We start from the raw sequence: 23,786 nt of genomic DNA, 5'->3' as shown, positions 1-23,786 counted from the left end.
CAGTATATGCACTAACTGCTACGGCTCTGATATTAGCAAGCATCAGCAGAACTACAAATGTCCAACGAAGGTACATAGAGCACAAGCGCTTGAGTATCTGACCTGGAGGGCATTGGCGATTTGCTTTTGTGTAAAATAAGACAAAAACATGAACACATCAGACATACATAACTTCAACGCAAAGTTTAAAGATTTATTCAAGACTGTTTTAGTGAAGCAAAATCATCAAGATTACCTTCAAGATCATCAGCATCCCCCAAACCAAGTTCTTCCATTAGGTCTGCAAGAACAGAGAATTTTATTCAAAAAGCCAAACTTGTTACAATATAGTTTATTTTTGTGTTAAAAAATTAAGTGATGAGATGACCTGTTTTCTTATTGGCTTCTTTTGAATCCATCAGCTTACTAAGAACAGACACTGGCTCTCTTTTGATCACTTTGGGCTGTGAAGAAAAATGTTACATAAACATGTTATAAAATTCAAAAGTTAAAAAAAGTATTGTTTACTTATATTTATACATTTACATTTATGCATTTGGTAGATGCCTTTATCCAAAGGGACTTGCATTGCATTGAAGGTACAGATTCTTTTAATCTTTTTTTATTTGTATTAATGTAGCTGAAATTATATACTATTTTTATATACTATACTATTATATAATGATACGATCTAATCATTAATGCATTTTACCCAAAAAACTGCATTGCAAACATCGGTTCTTCATTCATTCATGAATACAAATCAACTTCAGTAATTGAACTTATTTTAAAATGATGCTTACTGGTATTTCAGTTTCCTTCTCTTCTACATCATCCTCGTCGTTTCTTAAAACTGAAAGGCAAAAAACAAAAATTTCAACTCCCCTAAAAACATATCAACGGACAAAGACAAGCCTACATGTGGCGAGTGCGCAGGCATGCACATGCAGCGATGGAGGTCTCCCATGATGCCTGTAATCTGGGGTTTGAGTTCACAAACATTTAAAGGAATTAATTCTGCACCATTTAGCGACAATGTTAATTGAATGAACTCATCTTGTAAACATGAGCAACAATAATGGACCCACTACAAGCAAATATTAGTTGAGCATCATGCCATGTCTTATCACATGCCATGAATGCACAGATGACAACAGACGCATAAGAGAAAAGATCAAGATCCGAGGACAAGATGCTAATGTCACGGCTGGAGACACAGCAGGGGGTTATGGGTGATGATTAATCCAGCAGGACAACAGCAAATCATGAGGCAGATCAGAATGCCTACCCATCGGCCTGCAGCCTCCTGGCTGGCCTATACTTCTCAATAAATTAACCTCCCTCCCTCCTCTTACGAAGGAGGGAACGTATAAGAAGTCTACAAAAGAATTCAATGAGATTATGAAATGCAAATCTACAAATAACCAACACTTTACATTATTTAGCATAGCATGTAAAAACATCTGTTAAGCCGAAGCAATGGAAAATGTCAATATTCTCTGCATATTTGTAAGCATGAAATGGCTGCAGAAGGCTACACAGACAAAGCTATTATGGTATTACACTCTAAAATGCAATCATATTTTTATATAGTAAAAAAAAAAAGCCACTGCCAATGCCATACATACCTTCAGTGTTCTCCTCACAAATACTGGACATGGATTTATGTGATTTGGCAGGAGTTTGTAGACCACTTGCCTGCTTTTTCCGTGGGCTCTCAGAACCAGACTGCTAAGTGACAAATACATTATTAAAACAACTATATGTGCATTGATTAAATTAATTCCAAATTTAAATAATTATATATAATTGTTAAAATACATAATTAGTATTTAAATATAACTACAATTTATTAAATAAATATAAATTCATTGTTACGTATTATGAATTACATTAATTTTATAATTTAATTAAATATACTTGTTAAATAATATAAGTATTCATTAAATATAACTACAATTGATTTAACTTATTTAATTTAAATTAAGAATTTTGTATCCTTTTTGTTTAACTAAGTTGCATTAATATCACAACCCTTGCAATTCCATCACAAACCTGTAGGGGTTTTCTAGGGAAAGCCTGTTTTAGGGTGTGATGCTGTATGCATATAATGCATTACTGTATGGAGATTTCACCAGCTTTGCTTTGTTTAATATGCCTTGCGACTGACCTCTGAATCCCAGGGAGAGTCGTCATTTTCATCTTTTTCGAGCCCCAATTCGGAAAGGAAATCTGAAAAAACATGCACATCTAGTCAAATGTATTACTTAATATATATATGGTCACAAAATAAATGCCACAATTCTTAAAACAAAAATCCTTCAAACAATACACTATGAAAATGTACCTCTTCGCTTGTCTTTGCTAGTGCCACCATTTTGAGGAGCATTAGACTTTTCACACATTTCCTCCAGTTCTTCCCTCTCATCCTCCTCTTCTTCTACATCCTCCTCTTCCTCATCCTCTGTGGATGCCTCTTCCTGTTCAGAGATGAGATGAAAGTCAACATAAACAGAGCATTTTGCATTCAAGGCACTCAAAAAGTTGTACAATTCAATGAGATTAGATACATAAAAGAACAAAAGACACAAAACAATTGGGATGAGCAAGAACAGATTTGTCAGATTTGCCTCCTACCTATAGCTACCACATCTAGAAGCTATAACTACAAACCACAAGTCACCACTTCCTATCCACAAGCTACAGGTATCATCTACAGAGTACCTGTAATGATCCTTGCTTTGACCGTCTTTCTTCCATTACAGATTCGTTAAGAGAGTCCTTCTCAAGTTCTTCCTCCTTACCATCTTCTCCATCAGAATCAGAATCAGTGAGATCAACTTCATCTATGACGGTATAGGGGATTTCTTCTTGAAGAGCTGGTTCTGGTTCAGTCACCTCTGTAAAACGTTCATCTGCAAACTCTACCGAAAGGTCACCCTCAAGATGAGAATTGGGGCTTGAACATTGAGATTCTGGATTCATAACTGCTTCCTGTGACTTTTGATCCAAATCCTGAGACATAAAAGGGATACATGCTGAAGGTGTGGGACTGCAGTGTTGGGGACTTGGTGAGTGGCTTGAGAAACTTGAGTTCTGTGGACTAGTTGCAGCTGAATGTTGATGGCTAGGTCCAGCAGATAGCCTTGGATTTGACAGTTGCTTGGGACTAGGGTTCGTTGGGGATTTTGGACTTGTTGGAACTGGGCTCATTGCTTTTGAAGGATTTGGGCTACCTGAGAGAGATCTCATCGGGAATGGTTTTTCCAATTGTGCTGGACTAGATATGGTTGAGCGGTTTGGCCTAATGTTGGAGAAATTTGGAGACTGTGGTCGACTTGCATCATCATCAATACATCCGTCATCATCTTCCACCATAGATTCATCGTCAGATACATCAGAGATCTGATCTATATCAGAAGCTTTGACTGAGCCACTTGCAAAGTCATATTGCATTTGCTTCACTTGGCTGTCGTCCTCTTGACTTATACTGTGGTCTTCATCACTTTGACCAACAATCATGGAGTTTTGTGGACTAGTTGCAGCTGAAAGTTGATGGCTAGGTCCAGCAGATTGCCTTGGACTTGACAGTTGCTTGGGACTAGGGTTCGTTGGGGATTTTGGACTTGTTGGAACTGGGCTCATTGCTTTTGAAGGATTTGGGCTACCTGAGAGAGATCTCATCAGGAATGGTTTTTCCAATTGTGCTGGACTAGATGTGGTGGAACATTTTGGCCTAATGTTGGAGAAATTTGGAGACTGTGGTTGACTTGCATCATCATCAATACATTCATCATCATCTTCCACCATAGATTCATCGTCAGATACATCAGAGATCTGATCTATCTCAGAAGCTTTGACCGAGCCACTTGCAAAGTCATATTGCATTTGCTTCACTTGGCTGTCGTCCTCTTGACTTATACTGTGGTCTTCATCACTTTGACCAACAATCATGGACACTGGTATAGTTTCACTGTCATCACTGTGTTCCATGCGCTCAGGTTCTTCATGTAAAGGACTCTGGGAAAGGTGCTCAACAGGTTCTAACAATGACCTTTTTGAAGTGTTGTCATCCTGAACCAAAGTCTCTTGATGTTGATCTTTTTCTGCACTTGGCATCTCCTTAGCGTCTTTATCTCCTTCAGGTGTCCCAACACTTTTGTCTGAGCCAGAATCCCAAGAAACCTCAGGGCTCTCTGCTTCCTTCTGTCCCAGCAAGGTCAGAAATAAGTTCAGAGGCTTTTTCGTTTGGGCTTCCTCCTCCTCCCCAACATCATCCCAATCATCTTCATTATCATCTGCAGTAGTAATGGCTTTTGACTTAGGTGATGTTGAAGGAACATCCAGATTGCTGGTGTCAAGATCAGCTATTCCTTCATTTGGTCTCAGTTGAATATCATCAGTTTCATCTTGAAGTTGTGCATCTTCACATACAAGGGTTGTCCCTTGAGAGGCCTCCACTTTTAAACTGTTCTTCCCAGTTCTCAACAGCTCCTCATCTTGATCATCATCATCATCATCATCCTCCCAATCATCATCACTATGGTTTTCATTCTTGCTCTCTATTGGATTTCTGTGTGATGTTCTGTCCACACTTGGTAAAGAAGTTGGACTTGGACTGTCATTGGCCCCCTCTTTGTCCTCCTCATCTGAGAATCTTGCCTCAACCCTGACGGCTGACACAAGACAACCATCCTCTAAATCGAGAATCCCTGGAAATGGACCTCCAAAAAGTGGCTTTTCAGGAATAGTTTCTTTCACATCCATTTGATCTGGTGCCTCTTGTTCTTGATCTGCCCTTACCTCCAGAGGATTGTCCCCTGAGACACTGTCCTCCATCCTTTCCCATCCAGGTTGGTTGACATTTTCATCAGCCTTATCTGATTGTTCTGCTGTACCGAGAGCAATGGTTTTAGGCAACCCAGGAATGTGTGTTGTCTCACAAGCCACAGCAGCTTCTTCATCTTCATCATCATCATCTTCCTCTTCATCATCTTCTTCACCAACCTCATTTTCATCTTCTTCATCATCATCTTCTTCTTCATCATCATCCTCGTCTTCTTCTTCTTCCTCCTCCTCCTCCTCCTCCTCCTCATCTTCTTCTTCTTCACCATCATCGTCATCCTCATCTTCATCATCCTCACCTTCTTCAGATTCGTCCTCTTGACTTTCGTTGCCTTCCATGTCTAATTTACTACCAGAGGGCACCTCTGTTAACTCACTATGCCCACCTGACACAGCAGGGTGGAATGGGTTGAATAAAAACAATAAAGAAGGAGAGAGTTAGACAGTGTACCACACAGAGACACAGTGAGGGTTACCTTATGGGTGCTGCTCAAGAGGGTTGAGCTCATCTGGGGTGGGTGGGGTAAAGAGGCAGGTGGGGTTGCTACAGGGGGTTGGAGGGAGGTGCTGCTGGAAGGGAGTGGTCTGGACAGAGGTGGGCGGTTAACACCCTTATCCTCACTGTCCAGTTCTGACTCTGACCCGCTCCAGGATTTGTCTGCATCCCGATCTGCTATGACTACAGATAGAGACAGCATATCACAATGCTCATTATGGTGGCTGCTGGATAAGAAATACCACCTTTTTCTTTTACTTTTTGATAAAGCCATCACCTCGTCTTATTTCTCTAAAATGCAACATGAACTATACAGTTTTTTAGACTAAGTTGATTTTAAGCAGCAAAAATTATGATACTATTTTAGTCAAATTTAAATTGTGATTTGAAATATGTTACTGAAACAAGTTTAGCCAATTCAATCTTTCCGCATTCAAATTGGATGAGAGTAGTACTTGTGTTCCTACAACTTATATATATATATATATATTATATATATATATAAATCTGCCAAGGAGCCTTGCCAAGATGGCTGCCAATTGGTCTGTGTTGCCCTAAAAGGACTTTTCTACAGGGCAGGGGTTTCAAATTACAGCACAGCCACAAATCTTACAAAAACATTTAAAATGAAAACGTACCTTCTATGTTTTCCCTTTTCGAGGTGCTTATGAGTTTCTTTAAATTTACTTTCTGTTTCTGTATAAAAAAATAAAATAAAATGATATTACCTACCCCAATATTACAATATTTTCAATCAATATCACATTATTCAAAGCTGTTTTCATGCACAGTACAACAGAGCTCAGAATACCTTAGGGCGCAAATCTAACTCGTCATCATCATCTGATGAAGGCCAGGAATCAGCAGCACCACTTTTTGATGCTCTGCAAATTAACACATTTTAGAGCTTGATAAACTTATTGAATCATTTGTAGCTTCTGTCATCACCCATTCCTGTCTGATACATCAATGACATCTCACCTGCTAATGGAGTCTGTATGGGAAATATCCTCCGTATCTGAGGAGAGAAATATGAAGGAGATTACCTGAACTTAGGACAAAATAGACCCTAGCCAATAAATAATCCATAGCAGGTACAATAATTTTTTTCCCAATACAGCTATAGATCAATTTATCAAGATCAATTCAGAATTATTAATTTGGGGTGAACTTATGCATTCCTACAGATCTATTAACACCAATAAAGTATGTTTTTGTCCAGTTTGTTTGGCAATAAAACTTCAATAAGACTAATGGGTTAAGACCAATAAGCCTTTAGGTCACATATCTAGAATCTATTAAATTTTCTATATACAGTAAATGCAGGGCAAAATAAGTGGCATGACAAGGGATTGCTGATAAAGTGGAACTTTATTTTATATATTTATACTACACCAAGAAATCTGTTGTTGTCAAATGCTTTTTATTGTACACTGAAGAAAGCTAATAACTGGATTTTTTCATTAAGTCTCACTTTTTCATTTCGATCTTGGTGCGAATAGGTCTTTAACCTAGTATGCAAGCGTACAACACACAAAGAAGGATAGCTCCTATGACATGACACAACATGGTTTACCATTCAGCAACACTGAATGCACTCATACTACTCTTAAACTCTGAGATGGTAATGAATGATGTGTCTGATCTACAGCACATCAGTTGGCACACATTGGCAATACCTTTCCCTGCTACTGCAGAGCTGCTTCCTGCTGCTACAACAGATGAGTGTGGAGTGGGAAAACAGAACTAAATCAAAACACCGCACTCAACACTGCAAGAATACTGACATACAGTACATATTTATGAACACAGACGACACTGAAAACCATTTTGCAAATGGTCTCACCATCTTTATCCAGAGCTGGCCCTCCCAAAGGCAAACCGGCCACAATACCACCTGGGCTACCGAGGACGGACGTCTGTTTCTTTTTGCTCGAGGTAAAATGGGAAGGTGACTGAAGGGATCTCCTCTTCGTCCCATGCTCAATGATCAGATGTGAACATCTGGAACAGAACGACTGAAATGAGCTCCAACAAGATTCAAACAAAGCTGTCAATGTCTGCACTGCATTTCCATTATATTAACAAAACATTGCCAATTTAACATGTTACCATCACCTTTTCAGTTATTCCTAACAATCTTTACAATGCATAAAAATTTGATAATAGCAACACAAATCACCAACATACGAACAAACTTGTATTTAACGTCAAATGGTGAGAAAGCCCTTACGCGTGGTGTCCATTCATGACGGCATAATCATCAGAAGACCATCCCTTATCATCTTTCACCGTGATGTCGGCATCATACTGCAGGAGCAAACGCACCATGCTGATTTGTCCATTGCACGCCACTATCATCAATGCAGACCTTAACAATGGCAGAAAGAATGCAAATCAGTTTTGTTATAGCTAACTAAAACCAAAAATGCTAAAAAATTAAATAAAAAAACATTTACGTAAATGAAATCAAATTAACTTTGCGATTTTTTTCATGTTCATCTTTTCTTTAGTGTGTAATGTTGCAGTTTGAGCATGAAAAAGCTCTGCAAAGATACAAAGCACAAAGTCCCTCCAGCGGGAGTTATTCTCTATATCAGTATCATTGTTTCTGAACTCCCTGAAACGCCTCCATTGTAGCCTTGAGTTTCTTCAGGGAACAAACATGTCACAATATTCCTCATTTAAATTATTCATACGCAGAATAAAGGGGCGGGGCCTGGTTGAGTTAGTTAGTAGTGTGTGGAAACTGGAGGTTATGGTAAGGGGCGGGACATTTCCCAAACACGCATGAAGCTGTTGACCAATCACAACACACTGCTCCAGCCGACCAATCAGAGCACAGTGTGCTTTTCAGAAGGAGGGGCTTCATAGAGACAGGAACTAAACAGAACATTGGAAAGAGAGGAGCTGCAACATTGTCCAATATGGAAAGAATAATGTGTTTTTTGAACATTTAAGTTTAAACACCTATTCTACTAGAGCCCAAAATGTGCATATTTTTTACCGTTGCTCCTGGTTCTTGACATTAACTTCCGCTCCCTCTTTCAGTAGAAACTCTGTCATGTCTGTGTGGTTTTCCATCACAGCCAGCATCAGTGGAGTGTTGCCATCCTGTCAATCAAAACATCAGACTGGATTGCATGAACTATCTAACCTTTCAATGTGCAAAACAATTATTTTTGATGCATACTGCCTTAAGTTGCTTGACCACTTTTCTCCCAACCAATGTTGTGAGTAGGCATTTATAGTGTATACTATGCAGTGCACACTAAGTACCAAGTTAGTATTTCTCCAATCTGGTGTCGCAGAAATTACACTGTACACCTTTTGTGTGTGTTTAATACTGGAGTCGAGGGCTGAAGTTTCACCTTGTTCTGTGCATTGATGTTGGCTGAGTGCTCCAGGAGCTGCAGTGCCACAGGTAGGGAGGGGATGCGGGCGGCCAGGTGCAGTGCCGTGTTTCCATTGATGTCCACCAAATTGGGGTCAGCCTCATGTTCCAGGAGCAAAGACACAGAGCGGTCTTGCTCACACTGAACCGCCTACAAGCCAAAAGACACATGCATGACCACAAATACATAGCTGTCAGCATTTACTTATATTCATACGACTGACATAATTCCACAAGAACAAACCGAGTGTACCTTCATCAAGGCGGAGCGATTCTGATTGTCACATAAGTTTAGCTTCACTTTGGTCTCCACCAAAAACTGAACGACATCCGTGTGTCCGCAGGAACAAGCGATGTGCAGCGCAGTTCTGTCGCCAAATAAGTTCAAGCAAAAAAATAAATAAATCATGAAATTGACCAAAAGTGACAGTAAAGACATGTATAAAGTTAGTTACAAAAGATTTCTATTTCAAATAAACACTGTTCTTTTAAATTTTCTATTAATCTAAGAATCGTGTAAAAAAAAAAAGCATCACATTTCCCACATAAATTAAGTTTCGAAACTGTTTCCAACATTGATAATAACTGAGCATCAAATCATCATATCAGAATGATTTCTGAAGGGTCATGTGACACTGAAGACTGGAGTAATGATGCTGAAAACTCAGCTTTGATCACAGGAATAAATTACATTTTAACATATATTCAAACAGAAAACACTTATTTAAAATTGTAATAATATTTCACAATATTACTGTTTATTTTTGGTCAAATAAATGCAGCTTATGCAACAACATATTCTACCTTGAGAGCCTGGAGTCATTTAAAGGATGCATAAAGAATCATTTAAAGTCAACACGAAATCACAATCATTAAAAGTAATCGTGCTCTTGTGATTGCACGTTGGAGATAAAGTGGTAAATTATGTTTTTTTGCACAAACAAAGTACTCGCATCGCCTCATAAAATTAAAGTTAAACCACCGGAGTCACATGGGGATATTTTGGGGATATTTAATTAAATTTTATCAATCAATAAATTCCTCTTGAAACAAACTTTGTTGTATTATTTTAATTTAATACTGTGAAGCTGCTTTGATACAATCTGTATTGTGAAAAGCGCTATACAAATATACTTGACTTGACTTGACATGGATTACTTTAAGGATGTCTTTACTACCTTTCTGGGCCTTGAAAGTGGTAGTTGCGTAGTCTGTCAATGGAGGGACAGAAATCTCAGATTTTATTAAAAAGATCTTCATTTGTGTTCTGAAGATGAACGAAAGTCTTACGGGTTTGGAACGACATGAGGGTGAATAATAATGACAGAAATTTAAATTTTTAGGTGAACAAAAAATGTAAGTCCTAAGTCAATATCTGACAAGTGAAAATCACCGTGGTTGGTTGGTAAGATTCTGTATTATTTCTATAATACATTTTGCTTCGTCCACTATAAAGTAAATCAACGATTACCTGTTTTCCTTATCCAGCTGATTCAAATCATTCTTCTTGGCCAGCTGTCTGAGTTTGGCCACATCTCCGCTGAACGCAGCCTTGTGGACCTTCCCGAGGTCTTTCTCCTTGACGTCGTAGCTGGCCGACAGCACGCTCGCCGTCTCAGAGGGACTCGGGGAGCCCTTCTTCTTCTTGAAGTTGAATATTTTCTTCATGGTCGGTGACGGCACATCTCCATCAGCGGATTGTCGTTCACCTGACGTTCAGGCACTGGTCACCTTGCATGTCTCGTCCATCCTCCAAAAATAAACCCTGCAAAGAGGATTAGAGTTATTTAATAATGACAGAGGCGCAGGTCAGTCTGTCGTCTGCACGTTCAGTCTAAGTATAGGCTACTCATTAAAATAGACTGTACAAATAAAAGCTACATTCTTTAAAGTTTATTATAAAGCACACACCTTCCTTACAAAAAGTAACACTGTGGGAGTATCAGACAGATGGTAATATCATGGTATTTTGTGACTGCCATATTCATATAGCATGGTGCTTACAAGGCACTTAAAAGGACAATTAAAAAAACATGGTATTACCATGGTACTTGTTAGTAAATCATTGCTTTTATTTTAAATAAGCTATAAATCAGCAAACTATATAGTTTCATATTAGAAGCAAATGCGACAAACATAACATACAAAACAAGGTTGTTTAGATAGAAAAGCAATACATATGTGTTTAGAAAATCTTATAATCACCTCAACATGTTAATCTGCAATTACACAGGCAAGCAAACAACCTGGCGAGCTTACAAACTCACCTTCATTTTCGTTTCATTGTAGGGCGTCTGCCAAGTATATTTTAAACGAGAAACAACACGAAACGTTTTTCAAATGATGTTTGCTATCGAGTAAGACACATCGGGTTTGCTCAAACGATGAGCCGTTTACGGCGCTAGCAAGCTTAGCTAGCTGCTTCTGTTACCATGGTAACAGTGTGAAGATCATATTTGATCTTAATAATTCATTATACATTTGTGTGCTGCGTAAGTACGGTTGAGGAATTTGGAGGACTGTTCTAAATGCATTTTAAACCCGACCTAGAGTTATGTTTAATAATGTGAATGATGTTAATATCAAAGCACGGAACTCGTTATGCTTTGCTCTGGTTTTACACGGAATTTCAATCACGGGAACGTCCCCAATGAGGCGGGACTTCAATGCTCTCATCCTGCATTGGACGGTTTGAATCACTGACAGACAAATGCATCATCCAATAAGATCACAGCTCGTCCTCTCCCACACCTTCTTGATTGTGATTGGCCACATTTGTCGTGACAGGCAGCCGTGTTGTTCAATCACACACACGGAATCTTTGGACCCACCCAGAATTGACCGTTCGAAGCTTATTATTCGTCCGAGAATAATTTTAAACTATTTAAACCGTTTTTGAGCGGGTGCCTGGAAAACAAGAGGCAGTCGTGTCGAAGAGAGAATAAAGTAACTTCAATTTAGCATCTAATGTTTATAAACAAAATAGAAGGAAGGATCATAACTGTGGATCATCGGGTCTTTGTTTTTTCAGTGCGATTGTTCATAAAGTCGAAAGAGGTAGATGACGTTTTATATCCTATTATTATACAATTGTTTAGGTTAACGTTAGCTGGGTTGGCTAGCGATTCTCAATGTAACGTTAGTCACACTTAAATCATTGTTTTAGGTCAATCTAATTTTATTACGTGTTCTTGTATTATTCCCAAAATGTAATATATATTGGTGTTTATCATATTGAAGCATGTCCATCTGCGTCTGTGTGTTTGAAGTGAGATCGGTAACGTTATAATATTAAATATTTAGTTTATGAAAACCAAATGAGGTTGTTTATGTGTTTACATTTGTTAATTTGATAAAAATTAACAAAAAATCAAAAAACCATGTTATGCTTTTACTTTTGAAAGTGTGTTGAAATGGTATGTAATTATCTAACTTACCGGCGTCAAACGAATTGGTGAAATGACTTCCATTTTCTTTCTTGAGAAAAACAGTCTAAATGCTGAATTTCACTGTTGTAAAATGACAGATGTCAAATAAGGCAGGTTTTATGTCCTCCTTTGCAGACCTGGATGCAAATGAAATTCATTTGAATGATTAACTAGACCTTTTGCTCTTTGTTGTCAGGGTTTAAAATTTTCTAAGGAAAAGCAAATGCATGTTTTTCCATTTTCATCAAAACTCAACACAATAGTGTATATGTAGTGTAAATGAATGCATTTTTAATATGACAGCATTATCAAGCAGAGCAAAAGTGCCAGTCGGATCATAGTGCAAAGTTAATTTCTGATCAGTTGCATGCAAGTTATTTGTATCCCCCAAAATGCTATTGTTTACACTTTTTACAGAGCTGTGTAAAACCCTGAACCTTCCTTCTGTATTTCCAGGGGCGCCATCATGAGTTCCTTGCCGGAGGCCACGCGCTCCCTCATGCAGGTTTTTAATGGGAAGGTGCAGGATTTTACCAATGAGATTGATACTGTCCACATGGTGTGGCTGGAGGAGATCCAGCAGGAAGCGTATCGCATGTTTTCAAGGTGAGTCAGACCGTTAATGTGAGGTGGAGTGTGTTATACGCTTTACACTTTTGTGTTCTGCACCCATATATTCTGTCACTAGTGGCTTGTGTGTCTCTTTGTGTTTATGTGAGATTCACTGTTACCATCCAGGTCATTAGACGTGAATAAAAAATATGTTTTTGTTGTACAGTGACTTCAGCACTGAGCCGGAGCTCATGCCGAAGACTCCGTCACAGAAAAAGACAAACCGCAGGAAACGAGTGTCGATGGATCTCAATGAGTCTCGCAGCAAAAGACGGTGAGGGCTTTGACCATGCTGGTTTTCTAATGTCTTAATATTTTTGTTTATTTGCTTTGGTAAAAAAAAACTTTTATATGTCTATAGAAACATCTTTAGAAGTAGTTGAAAGGTAGCCTGGCAAGCCAGACCTACATCAAGATGTTAGGTCTGGCAACTCACCATTGGCACGGCTCAATCCGAGGGGCGGGATAAACGGTTGTCTCTTAAAATCCCTCTGCACGCAATAGGATAGCGCTACAACCAATCAGAGCAACGAAGAAGGCTAGTTGGTATATTAAACTTTTGCCGTATCCAATCGGCAAAACTCCAAACACATCTTCCTTTTTTACAAATGACTTAAGTGCCGTTCTTTGTCCTTTGTCCGACCTGAGTTTGTTTTTTCCAGCTCGAAAGTCAACAGAGAGATGCTAGACCACACTGGCTGCAAAATACATTTTGCTGCCGCTAGGGTGCGTCTAGATTTCTAGGCTAGTTGAAAGGTATATTCACCCAAAAAAAGAAAATTCTCATTAATTGCTCACCCTCATGTAGTTACAAACCCTTTAGACTGTTGTTCATCTTCGAAACACGAATGAAGATATTTTTTATGTAATCTGAGAGATTTCTGTTCTTCCATTGACCGCTATGCAACTGACACTTTGACAATCCAAAAAGTTCATAAAGAGAACGTAAAACTAATCCATATGATTTAAGTGGTTTAGTCCAAATTTTCTGAAGAGACTCGATCGCTTCATATGATGAACAGATTTAACCCATTAAGGCCTAAAACGCCTGCTAAAAAAGGCCTTTTTATGCCTAAGTACTTTTCTGTAAACCCCCTCCCAAAACCTAAGGGTTTCCAGAAATATTTGTCAAAATTTGTCAAAGCCTACTAAAATCTTAATTTCTCAGGCTCTATAGCAGATAAAAACATGGAATAAAAAGCATTTGAGAGCTTACTTCTTTGGCTTTCAACTTGACTGACTTGCTTGGCCATAATCTTAAACTGCATTTTAAAAAAAAATCTTAATGGTGACTACACACAGATGCGTGATCCGGTCTTAAAGGTAAACACACACAGATGTGTGATCCGGTTTAAATGGGTTAATTTAGCCCGAAAAAAATACTGATTATTAATATAAATTATGTATAGCTCTGTATATCTCTCCTTTAATATACATAAATCTTATACTGATATAGTATGTGATGTCATTGTCTGCCTTTAGTTTCTCCAAGGGGAAACGCAGCAACTTGCGTCGCTCCTCGGTCCAGATGACCCTGAACAGCATCTCTGAGCTCGTTACGGCGCACGCCCCGAACGACAGCTCAGAAAGCCTTGTAGAGGAACCTGCTCGCCGCACACGTCGCAACAAAACCACCGCTCCGGCTGAAGCCGAACCCGTCAAGCGCAGCACCCGTAACAAAGGTGCCGCCAAAACCAAAGAGGTGGAAGAAGTGGCAGAGAACGTTCCAGAAGTGAAAGAACCCGTTGAGGCGCAGGATTTGGGCTCCGATCAGGATCAGGTCCTGGTGTCTAAAGCCGTGGTGAAGATTGCCTCCTCGGAGCGTCTGAGCGCAGAATTGATGCTGAACGCTGGTTTGTCTCCAGGCCGATCCGCCAATAAAATCCCCATCGCTGCATCCGGGTCGCAGACGACCCCTCAGGGCTCGTCTCGGACGTCGGTTCGGCGCTCACTGGTTGTGAGGCGCTCGCTGGTGGGACTCAGGCATAGCATGACCCAGGAAGCTGTTCGCAGGGCGTCCCGGCGCTCTTTCCTGAAGAAGAAAGCCAGACTGGGCAACTCGTTCTGCAGCAGCTCCGTCAGCGGTGAGACTCCCATTTACATTCACAGTCAAAGCTGAACTTCAAATCGCCAACTCTCTAATTAGAAATGAATAACTTGAGGTCTGTGTAAATGCCTTATTAGGATTTATCGCTTTGTTCGGACAGTCATGCATGCTGTTAAAGTGATTTAAGTTTGTATGTTAACTGAATGATGATATTTATGTCTGCACTGCATTTTCCAGAGGACATTTGTATGGACATTGAACCTGAGGACATGGAGAACAAAGAGGAACAGTGAGTTTGCTTTGAAATTTCAGGATATGATGTATTTTTTTCTGGGATTCAAACCCACAACCTTTTAGTTATCAATCGAGATCTTTTAAACGCCGTTTCTCGCTTCTGTTTAGGGTTGATGCCCCACAAAAGATGGCCGAACCACCCACTGAAACCAACCCTGAACCTGAAATCATCCAATCTGAGGTGAGAACTTTCTGCTGTGATTTTCATTTACCCTCTCAAATAAGAGTCACAGAACACCTGCATTTAACCAAACACGGCCATTTCTGTTATGATGATAGTATTTTATTGCATAGTGTAATTTGTAAATGACTCACGGCTGTGTAATATCATAGGAACCTGAACCTGAGAAGACTGAACCTGAGAAGACTGAAGAAAAGGAAACTGAGATAAAAGACAAACTACCAGAAGAGATTTCTGAATCTCCCATCACCGTTGCGAACTGTCGCTTCACACGATCCATGGCTCGTACTTCAGAAACAGGTACAAGTCTAACAGAGTAAATGCAGAAGGTGTATATGGGATGACTAGTAAGGTTTGATTTACTGTATTTATTTATTTATTTATTTATCTTCCTGTAATAGATGACAGTAGCAGGTCAAAGTCCACAGAAGATGTCCGGTAAGCAGACCATCAATTTGAATTCTTCATTCTAGTTAGTGGATTTATGTTGGATATGTTTTCTAATGGTCTTTGTGGGTTTCCGTCAGGCCTACGCGTTCAGGCTCCAAGCGTCGGGCAGCTGAGCCAGCAATTCAGGAAATCAATACACCCAAGAAGAAGCAATCTCCTCCAAAGAAATGCCTCACGGTATGAGTGTCTCTGACCATCTTAATGCCAGCAATCCACCTAAAATGAACCCATTATGAAGCCAAAACATTCTCTGACTCTTATAAAGAAAAGTTTTCTGCAGAAGTCCACATTAAGTTTCTCTGTGGTTGTTTGTAAAAAAGGATTTGTATCGATTTGTGGCCTGTTTCTTGAAGATTGGATTAGCCAATCTTTGATCAGTGCAGACCCTCCATTATGTGTCTGTTTGTGTGCATGTAGAGTATTGCTCCACACATGCGCTCGTTCGTGCACACGGTGCAGAAGAACCAGATGCTGATGATGACGCCTGGATCTCTGGGTCGCAGCAGTATCATGAAGTCCTTCATCAAACAGTCTGCCAGCAAAACCGATGTCAAGGTGGGCACACTTTTCAGACTCTTCCTCTGTGCATATTTTTTTAAGGCCCTATGGAATCGGTTTTATTTATAAAAATAAAATAAATAAAAACATTAATAGATTAATTAAATTTGTAGTTTTTCACTTTAACATTCACAGACACTAGTCCATATTGCGATTTGATTAAAGGGATAGTTCACCCAAAATTTGAATTTTCATTACTTACCCTAATGTTGTTCCAGACCTGTATGAGTTTTTCTTCTGTTTAACACAAATGAAGATTTGTGTTCAGATATTTTAAAGAATGTTGGTAATCAAACAGTTGAAGGCATCCATTGACGTCCATAGTAGGAAAATAAAATACTATCGAAGTCACAAACTATGGTTACCAACGCTGTTTAAAAATACATAATACATAAAAATAATTTTGTGTTCTTCAACAGAAGAAAGAATTATACAGGTTTGGAACAACTTGGAATCTTTTGAAGAGTTTTTGGGTGAACTATCCCTTTAAGTGTAAAGCCCTACTTTTGATCGCGTGCTAATATTCTTCTCCAAGTAGAAGTGGTTTTTGTTGGTAATTGTACTTCCTGTCTTTCCCCCTCAGTTGGGCTCTGGCTCTGTGGTGAGTATAAACAATGAATCAAGTGTTCGGTGACATTTCCATGCCAGTCAACTATTAGAATTCACTTTTGTTTGACACTTCCTGTTTTCTTACATTATGAATGGGCTTTGTTGTTGTTTTTTGCTCAATCCTTACATCATAAGCCCCTTTCACACAGCGCTGCGATCCCATAAAATTGCTAGTGCCTTCTGTGTGAACGCAAACACGTCCCGGGATTGATTCTGGGATCGATTCCGGAATGGGGACCTAGTAATATTGCCGGGATCAGTCCCGGAACGCGCCCTGTGTGAACAAAAGCTGTAATCAATGCCGTAAGACGTTTGTCGTAGTGATGGCGCTGAAGCTGAGATCGTTCGCCAGATTAGTGAAATGGTACGCAATGCACTAGTTAATGATCGAATCAGGGAAAAAATACACTAGCATGGTTTCTCTAGAGAGAAAGCGCAAACTTAAGACGCTGCGGATACATTACTCGTCTCATTGATGTCATGTGTGTGAACGCACGCGCAGATTCCAGAAAATCACTGGCATTGTGAATGAACCAACATCAAACGATCCCGGGAATCTCTGTGTGAAAGGGGCCATACCACACTTCCTTCGGGCAGTGAAGGCACTTTGTGTCTAAACTGAAACGGAACTGACCATCCCATTCAGACTTTGTCGGATTAACCTCATCACTCATGTGGTGTATAAATGTGTGTCTTTGGCTTGGGAAGTTCACCTTCACCCATTTGTGTATCTGAGATGTTGGCAAGAACTGTTTTTATTCACTTTTCACACAAAGAAAAAGCAGCCGTCCTTGTATTTGGTTTAGCTTTCATCGTCCTGGCTTAACCTCAGTAATTCTTCACTTAATTTCCTGTAATTGTGGTAACTCTAAAATGAACACTTTTCCTCCAGGAGCGAGAACGACAGAAGTGGGATGCCTTGAACAAGAAGATTGAACAAGAGAATGAACGAAAGATAAAGATTGAGGAGGAGAGACGAAAGAAACAGGAAGAAATGAAAAGGTGGGCAGGTGCTTTTGATTGAGCGACTAATTTCAATTGAATTATTAATCTAGTTTAAGTGTGAATGCAAATCGGGACTCACTGTGAATTCTGTCCACTTTAGAAAGCGGGATGAGCGTTTGAAACGGGTTGTTGAGGCTCGAGTGAAAGGTGAAAAGGAGAAGGAGCAGGAAAAGAAAAAGAAGATTGAAGAAAAAATGGCACAGCTGGAGAAGAAAAATGATATGGTTGGTAGTGAAGGTCTCAAGACTGAATGGAAACCCACGTTTGAAACCCATTATTTGATTTTAAGGTTTTTTTATGTTGTGTTTTATTTTCCCTCTCTCTCTCTCAGCTGCGAGTTGAGCGAATGGCAGAGGAGAAAGCCAAGAGGAAGGTGGCCACTAAACGACAGGAAGATCTGGAGCTGCGCAAGAAACAGGAAGAGGCAGCCAGACAAAAGAAATTTCACCAAGTTGTAAGTCAACACCAGCATTTCAAGTGGAGAGACCATGTTGAAAGAAGTTTTGCAAGTATGTTAATGGGACAGCCTTCAATATTGAAAGTGTACTTCAAACAAAGTGTGAATTTATTCTTTTTGCAACCACTTATTTTCTTTCAAACCAATGGCAAATAATGTCAAGGCTAATATAAGATTTGTTTATTATATTCTTATATATATATATATATTCTTTTAATGTTTTTGCAAGGATGCAAAAACGGTAGTATATCACAATTTTAAAACTTCTATTTGAATATATTGTAAAATGTAATTTATTCCTGTGATCAAAGCTGAATTTTCAGCATCATTACTCCAGTCTTCAGTGTCACATGATCATTCAGAAATCATTCTAATATGAGGATTTGCTGCTTAATATTTTTGTGTAAACCATAATATTTTTTCAGGATTCTTTGATGAATAGAAAGTGTACAAGAACAGCATTTATTTGAAATAGGAATCTTTTGTCACATTATAAATGTCTTTACCGTCACGTTTGTTTGATTAATTTAATGCATCTTTGCTGAATAAGAGTTCATTTATTACTGACTGCAAAATAAATTGATTATTTTTTATTTAAAATAATTGTAGCTACAATAGCCAATTTATATACTTGTCTTTTGCTTTAGGAGGAAGAGGAGCGGCGACACCAGGAATTGCTGGCTAAACGCAAGGCTGAAGAGGAGCGAGAGAAGGCCCGCAAACTGGCCGAGGCCACACGCGCTCTGGAACTGAAGAAGGAACAAGAGCGGGAGAAGGAGCGCGAACGTGAGCGGGAAAGAGAACGCGAGCGGGAGCGAGAAAGGCAGGCTGCAGCTGAGAAGTTAGTGGTGCTTTATCATGCATGTGTTTGAAATGAAAGCATGACTTTCAAAGATAATAAATATGCATGTTTGTGTCTTGCAGAGAAAGACTAGAGAGAGAGAAGGCTATCGCTCTTCAGAAGGAACTGGAGAGAGCAGCCAGAGAGAAAGAGAGGAGAGAGATGGAGGAGAAGAGGAAGATGGTGAGGATTTTATGGTCTCCATCCACCTATGCGCATTTTGGGAAATGGCATAAACACGCTGGATGGAAATGCCAAAATTTGAATAAATTGTGCATAAACTTATGTGCTCAATTGAGACGGATACATTTATTTTTAATTTTTTTATCTAATAAAGTGACATGGGCATAAACTACACTGGAAACACATTTACCAGATAAATCCCTCGATGTGCAACAACAAATTGTGACTGCCTCAAGAGAGGATGTGATTGGATAACTGGACTAACTAGCGAACCAATCGCATCACAGCATCTCAAATGGTCATTTGGTCATTTTGAAATGCCTGAGCCAAAATTTGTCACCAGAATGACAGCACAGATGTTTAATTCCCTCCCAGAACCGTCTCATTCCCAAACACCAGGCATTTGGTATTGCATCTCGTCTGCGTGCTCTGAGATCCCAGATTGCAGCAACTTCTATTTTCTTAATAGATATTTTGCAACAATTTCCCAGGAAGTGAGGATTTTGTTCTCTTGAACGCATGGAATGGAAACGGTGCTTCATTCGCGAATGTTTTATGCGATATTTCAATTTTGCGATCAAGTTATATTCACAACTTTGGATGGAAACATAGCCAGTGATCTAAAATCCAGCTCCACATGACTTTATATTAAACATCGATTGTGTTCTGCTTGACTGTGATGTTTGCTTTCAATAAGGACTGAATGATTCTCAACTTTGAAATTGTGTAGCACTCACGTTACATAACGACCTCATTAAATCTGAGTGCTCCTTTAACAGGAGGAGCAGAGGAGGGCCGAACAGGAGAGGGAAGCCCAACAGAAACAAGCCGCTGCAGCCTCTGCGTCCCATAAAGTCACCGCTCAGGTAATGAAGTCATAGTCTTGTGCGACATTACTTTAGTGTTATTTCTTAATATTTTTAATTGGCTTTTATTTTTATATTTTATATATTATATTTTTTCGTTCTTGTTTTTGTTCAGTTGCATCTCGTATTTTATAGAAATTAACTGTTTATTAATAGCTATTACAAAATATACATTGTATTTTTGTTGTTTGTTTTAATTGTAAAGGTGCAATAAGTGATTTTTGAGAAACGCTTTTGAGATTTGAAATCACCAAAACAAACACGCCCCTACCCAAAAGAATCACTCCTATATCTTGATAGCTCCGCCTCCAAATTCACAAACATTCTATGCAACACAGGCACCTCCCCCATCATGAGTGGACACGCCCCTTAATGCTGATTGGCTACAAGTGTTTTGGTGCTCTGTCGAATTTAAAATTGCTTACTGCACCTTTAATACATTTTTATGTGTTAAATTTTCATTTATACTTCATACATTGTGAATCCAATTTTATTTTTTTAATAAATTTTTATTAACAGGTCTCAAAAACACAAGCTGCTAATATGCTCAACTCCACTATAATTAAGAGTTCAGCTCTAAACATGACTGTAGATATTGAGGTAAATGGCTTTTCTTTTCCTGTTCTTTCGATGCCTGTTCATATTTGCTACTTACTACTAATAAATATTTTTACTAAAGCTATATTATTCCATCTCCACAGAACTCTGGCCTGAAAACTCCAGTTGGGAAAGGAGCCGCTCAAAATAAGACTATAGATCACGGAGCTGGACTCAACGTGACCGTTGACATTGAGGTGAGGTCAAGGCAACTGTGATGCATCTTTTTCCCTGCTAAAGGCGGGAATGTGTCAGATAATATTAGTAAGCACAGAATAGTTCCCAGACTTACATTTTTAGTTGGACATTTTTCCCCCTTCTAATTTAGGTTGGGTTCTAGTTTGGTTTTGGGTTTCGAGGGTTGTTGTTTGTATGTAAAAGCATATAAAATGATCTCAGGTGACTAGAACAGCTGGTTTTATACCTTGCAGCAATCTCCACAGTCCTACCAGATCACTCCTAAGGGCCAGAAGGTGGCCGTTTTAGTGAATCCAGAAGATTACGGCATGGACCAGAACAGTGATGACTCAACAGATGATGAATCTGCACCCAGAAAACCCATCCCGTCCTGGGCTGAGGGTATGATGCATTTTTGGCAAATGCTGAAAAATGTTTATTTGTAGTTCATTTTTCATCTGTGCGCACAGTGTGACTTATCAGTTATAAGTAAGCGATAATCTATGGGAAGATTTGGATGTCTTGGAGATAAAGAACCACCCATTGTGAACAGAAAAATGCATTCAAATGGTTTAATGCACAGCTAGTCGTGGATTATCCCACTTTATACCATGGTCATTTGCCAGCATTGACAAGTTAAAGCTGTTATTGATGTTCGCAGGGAAATATTTGACCGGAAGGGTAAAAATAATGGTTATTTTTGACAATCACAGCTCGTTAGATCTTGCATTCTGTCCACTTTTAATCAGACACAGAGATAAAGTAATGCGTAAGATAACTTTTTTTATTTATTAATGAATTATAGCATTCATTTAAATTATTGAGAGAGATGTGAATTACTGAGCCAAGGATATTTTCGTGAACGAAGACAAACTATTGGTCAAACATTTTCGTAAACTGAAATAAAATAGAAAATTCCACATAAATGGGAAAACTAAATGAAACTAACAACAGTTACTGAAAAACCAAAATAAATTGTTTTCATAATTTATAAGCTCTCATCATGTCTAGACCTTATGCAAATACAGTTGTACCTTAATTTCAAGTAAGATAACCATCTCATGTGAAACTAAACAAGATACCACGCAGATATTAGATAAGATACCACACTGAGCCGAAATGGAAAAAACAAATAGCCTAGCATGTCTACCCCCACAAATAGACGTACATTTGTCAGAGTAGAAGTAAACTAAATGTCCGGTCTGAATAGAACACATGATTATGAGAATAACTATATGATATTAAAAGATGCAATAGACAAAAAGCATAAGTGGATCAATACAAGAATAATGTTTGAAAGGATTAATCATAGAAATAACCATAAAAGACTAATCATAATAATCATACACGTATATCTTCTTATACTCGCGTTTAACAAGATTTGATTTTTAATATGAATAATTAGTTGCATTAGTTTGGTTCTTTGTTCACTCTCAAACTGTTATTTTATTTGTATTATTAAGATAAAGATAAATTGAGTTAACTGTAAACTGCAAACATTAATCTTTGCTGAAATTAAATGTCTTTAACTGGAAATGTTCTGTTAACTCTGCTAAACTATAATTACTAAATAGAAATGTGTTCACAAGATAAAAACTAACAAAACCATTAATGAAACTAAGACTAAACTCAAATGTATAGGACATTTTAAAATTATATTAAAATAAAAACGAATTTAAAAATGCTAAACTACAATAACCTTGATATGAGCAGCATCTTTCTACTATTAGTAGAGTTGTGAGTATTCCGTATCAAAGCTATTATTAAGTAGGGTTGGGTATCGTTAAAATGAACAATCCCGATTCGAAAGTACATAATTATTTTGCTGTATCTACAGCATGTGACTGTATTATTTTAAAGTGATGTGTTGTTTTGTGCAGGTATGCAGTTGCAGCAGTCTATAATGAAGCACTATTACAACCCACTGGATCTAACTTCATATTTTGGAAAGGCTGAACCACCCAAGCTGGAGGCGATCTTCAGGCGGACCAAACCTCGCTTCTTCAAACGCACTAGCTCAGCTGTCTGGCATTCTCCACCACGTTTGGGAAATTTGGGCAATTAATAACCAAATGTACTTTTGTTTTTCCTACTTTTAGTCTGTCGTCTTTTTTATGTTGTTGCCTTTTATACTTTAATCTCACTATAATAAAGCCTTTTAAAAATCTATATGTAAGTAGATTAGACTGGGGGAAAAAAGAGCAGAATGTGTAATTTAGATTACACAAAAGATGGAGTTTGACGACTGTCTCTGTTTAATTACTTGCGTTGTTTTTAAGTGGGATTACATTATCACCCATGTATTTAAATATAGCGTCACGTGTAATAAATTTGGAAGTGTACACAGGAGCTGCTACAAATGGGATGGTAAAGTAGATGTAGACAATATGGGGGTGGTGTTTTCCCACAACATTCACTTCAGGAAGAGTGTCGGATTACTCTGGACTGTCAATAAAAGGTATAATTTCTAAATGTTTGCTGTGTGTTATTTATGATTGATGTGATTTGAATATGATTTGTAATATATGAACGAGACATGGTTGATGTGATTTGTTGTTTATGATTTAAATGGTTGTTTTATGATTAATGTGATTTGATAAGGCAATCTGGATACAAAGCATCAGTTGCAATTCCTTGCTTTAAAAAGCTTTCGGGGAAAAAAACCCCCACAATAATTTAAATAAACTCCTTTTATTTTTATGTTGAAAAACGTATTATATATGGAGACATTGAAACCTACTGCAAAGTAGGAATGAATGGGAACGAA

General features: G+C 38.5%; 2 protein-coding genes across 15 annotated transcripts in view; one reads left to right on the top strand and one right to left on the bottom strand.

Moving 5' to 3' along the window:
- Window positions 1–11,253, bottom strand: part of ankrd26 (ankyrin repeat domain containing 26) — a 36,766-nt gene extending 25,513 nt beyond the window's left edge. For 5 of the 12 annotated variants that reach the window (XM_082160011.1, XM_082160018.1, XM_082160017.1 and 2 more), the window contains exons 1-19: window positions 10,982–11,252; window positions 10,186–10,479; window positions 8,968–9,082; window positions 8,692–8,865; window positions 8,328–8,434; window positions 7,554–7,691; window positions 7,167–7,324; window positions 7,000–7,032; window positions 6,302–6,338; window positions 6,132–6,204; window positions 5,959–6,016; window positions 5,301–5,503; window positions 2,327–2,459; window positions 2,150–2,211; window positions 1,608–1,710; window positions 1,268–1,357; window positions 783–832; window positions 368–443; window positions 236–280 (exon numbers count right to left, since the gene is read on the bottom strand). In XM_082160011.1, the coding sequence (XP_082016137.1) occupies window positions 236–280; window positions 368–443; window positions 783–832; window positions 1,268–1,357; window positions 1,608–1,710; window positions 2,150–2,211; window positions 2,327–2,459; window positions 5,301–5,503; window positions 5,959–6,016; window positions 6,132–6,204; window positions 6,302–6,338; window positions 7,000–7,032; window positions 7,167–7,324; window positions 7,554–7,691; window positions 8,328–8,434; window positions 8,692–8,865; window positions 8,968–9,082; window positions 10,186–10,382 (1,852 nt within the window). In that variant the 5' untranslated portion in view covers window positions 10,383–10,479; window positions 10,982–11,252. Of the gene's footprint in view, window positions 1–235; window positions 281–367; window positions 444–782; window positions 833–1,267; window positions 1,358–1,607; window positions 1,711–2,149; window positions 2,212–2,326; window positions 2,460–5,300; window positions 5,504–5,958; window positions 6,017–6,131; window positions 6,205–6,301; window positions 6,339–6,999; window positions 7,033–7,166; window positions 7,325–7,553; window positions 7,692–8,327; window positions 8,435–8,691; window positions 8,866–8,967; window positions 9,083–10,185; window positions 10,480–10,981 lie in introns of all 12 variants that reach the window. The other 7 variants (XM_082160015.1, XM_082160014.1, XM_082160016.1 and 4 more) reach the window with 6 other exon arrangements.
- A 351-nt stretch (window positions 11,254–11,604) lies between these two features.
- incenp (inner centromere protein) lies at window positions 11,605–23,491 on the top strand. Of its 3 annotated transcripts, none has more exons than XM_082160024.1 (21): window positions 11,605–11,771; window positions 12,599–12,748; window positions 12,921–13,028; window positions 14,237–14,838; window positions 15,039–15,090; window positions 15,204–15,276; window positions 15,444–15,576; window positions 15,678–15,714; window positions 15,804–15,903; window positions 16,144–16,281; window positions 16,868–16,885; window positions 17,786–17,895; window positions 17,999–18,122; window positions 18,230–18,352; window positions 19,003–19,196; window positions 19,280–19,379; window positions 20,159–20,245; window positions 20,765–20,845; window positions 20,947–21,039; window positions 21,274–21,421; window positions 22,900–23,491. In XM_082160024.1, the coding sequence occupies exons 2-21, from the start codon at window positions 12,609–12,611 to the stop codon at window positions 23,082–23,084; spliced, it is 2,646 nt and encodes an 881-aa protein (XP_082016150.1). In that variant the 5' UTR covers window positions 11,605–11,771; window positions 12,599–12,608; the 3' UTR covers window positions 23,085–23,491. The 3 variants fall into 3 exon arrangements, with proteins under 3 accessions (XP_082016150.1, XP_082016149.1, XP_082016151.1); XM_082160023.1 differs by having other exon boundaries at window positions 15,429–15,576; XM_082160025.1 differs by lacking the exon at window positions 16,868–16,885 and having other exon boundaries at window positions 11,606–11,771; window positions 15,429–15,576.
- Window positions 23,492–23,786: the final 295 nt, after the last annotated feature.

The sequence above is a fragment of the Leuciscus leuciscus genome, assembly GCF_965113295.1.
Source record: "Leuciscus leuciscus genome assembly, chromosome: 25".
Lineage (NCBI taxonomy): Eukaryota > Metazoa > Chordata > Actinopteri > Cypriniformes > Leuciscidae > Leuciscus > Leuciscus leuciscus.
This window is presented reverse-complemented; position numbering and strand designations above follow the sequence as displayed.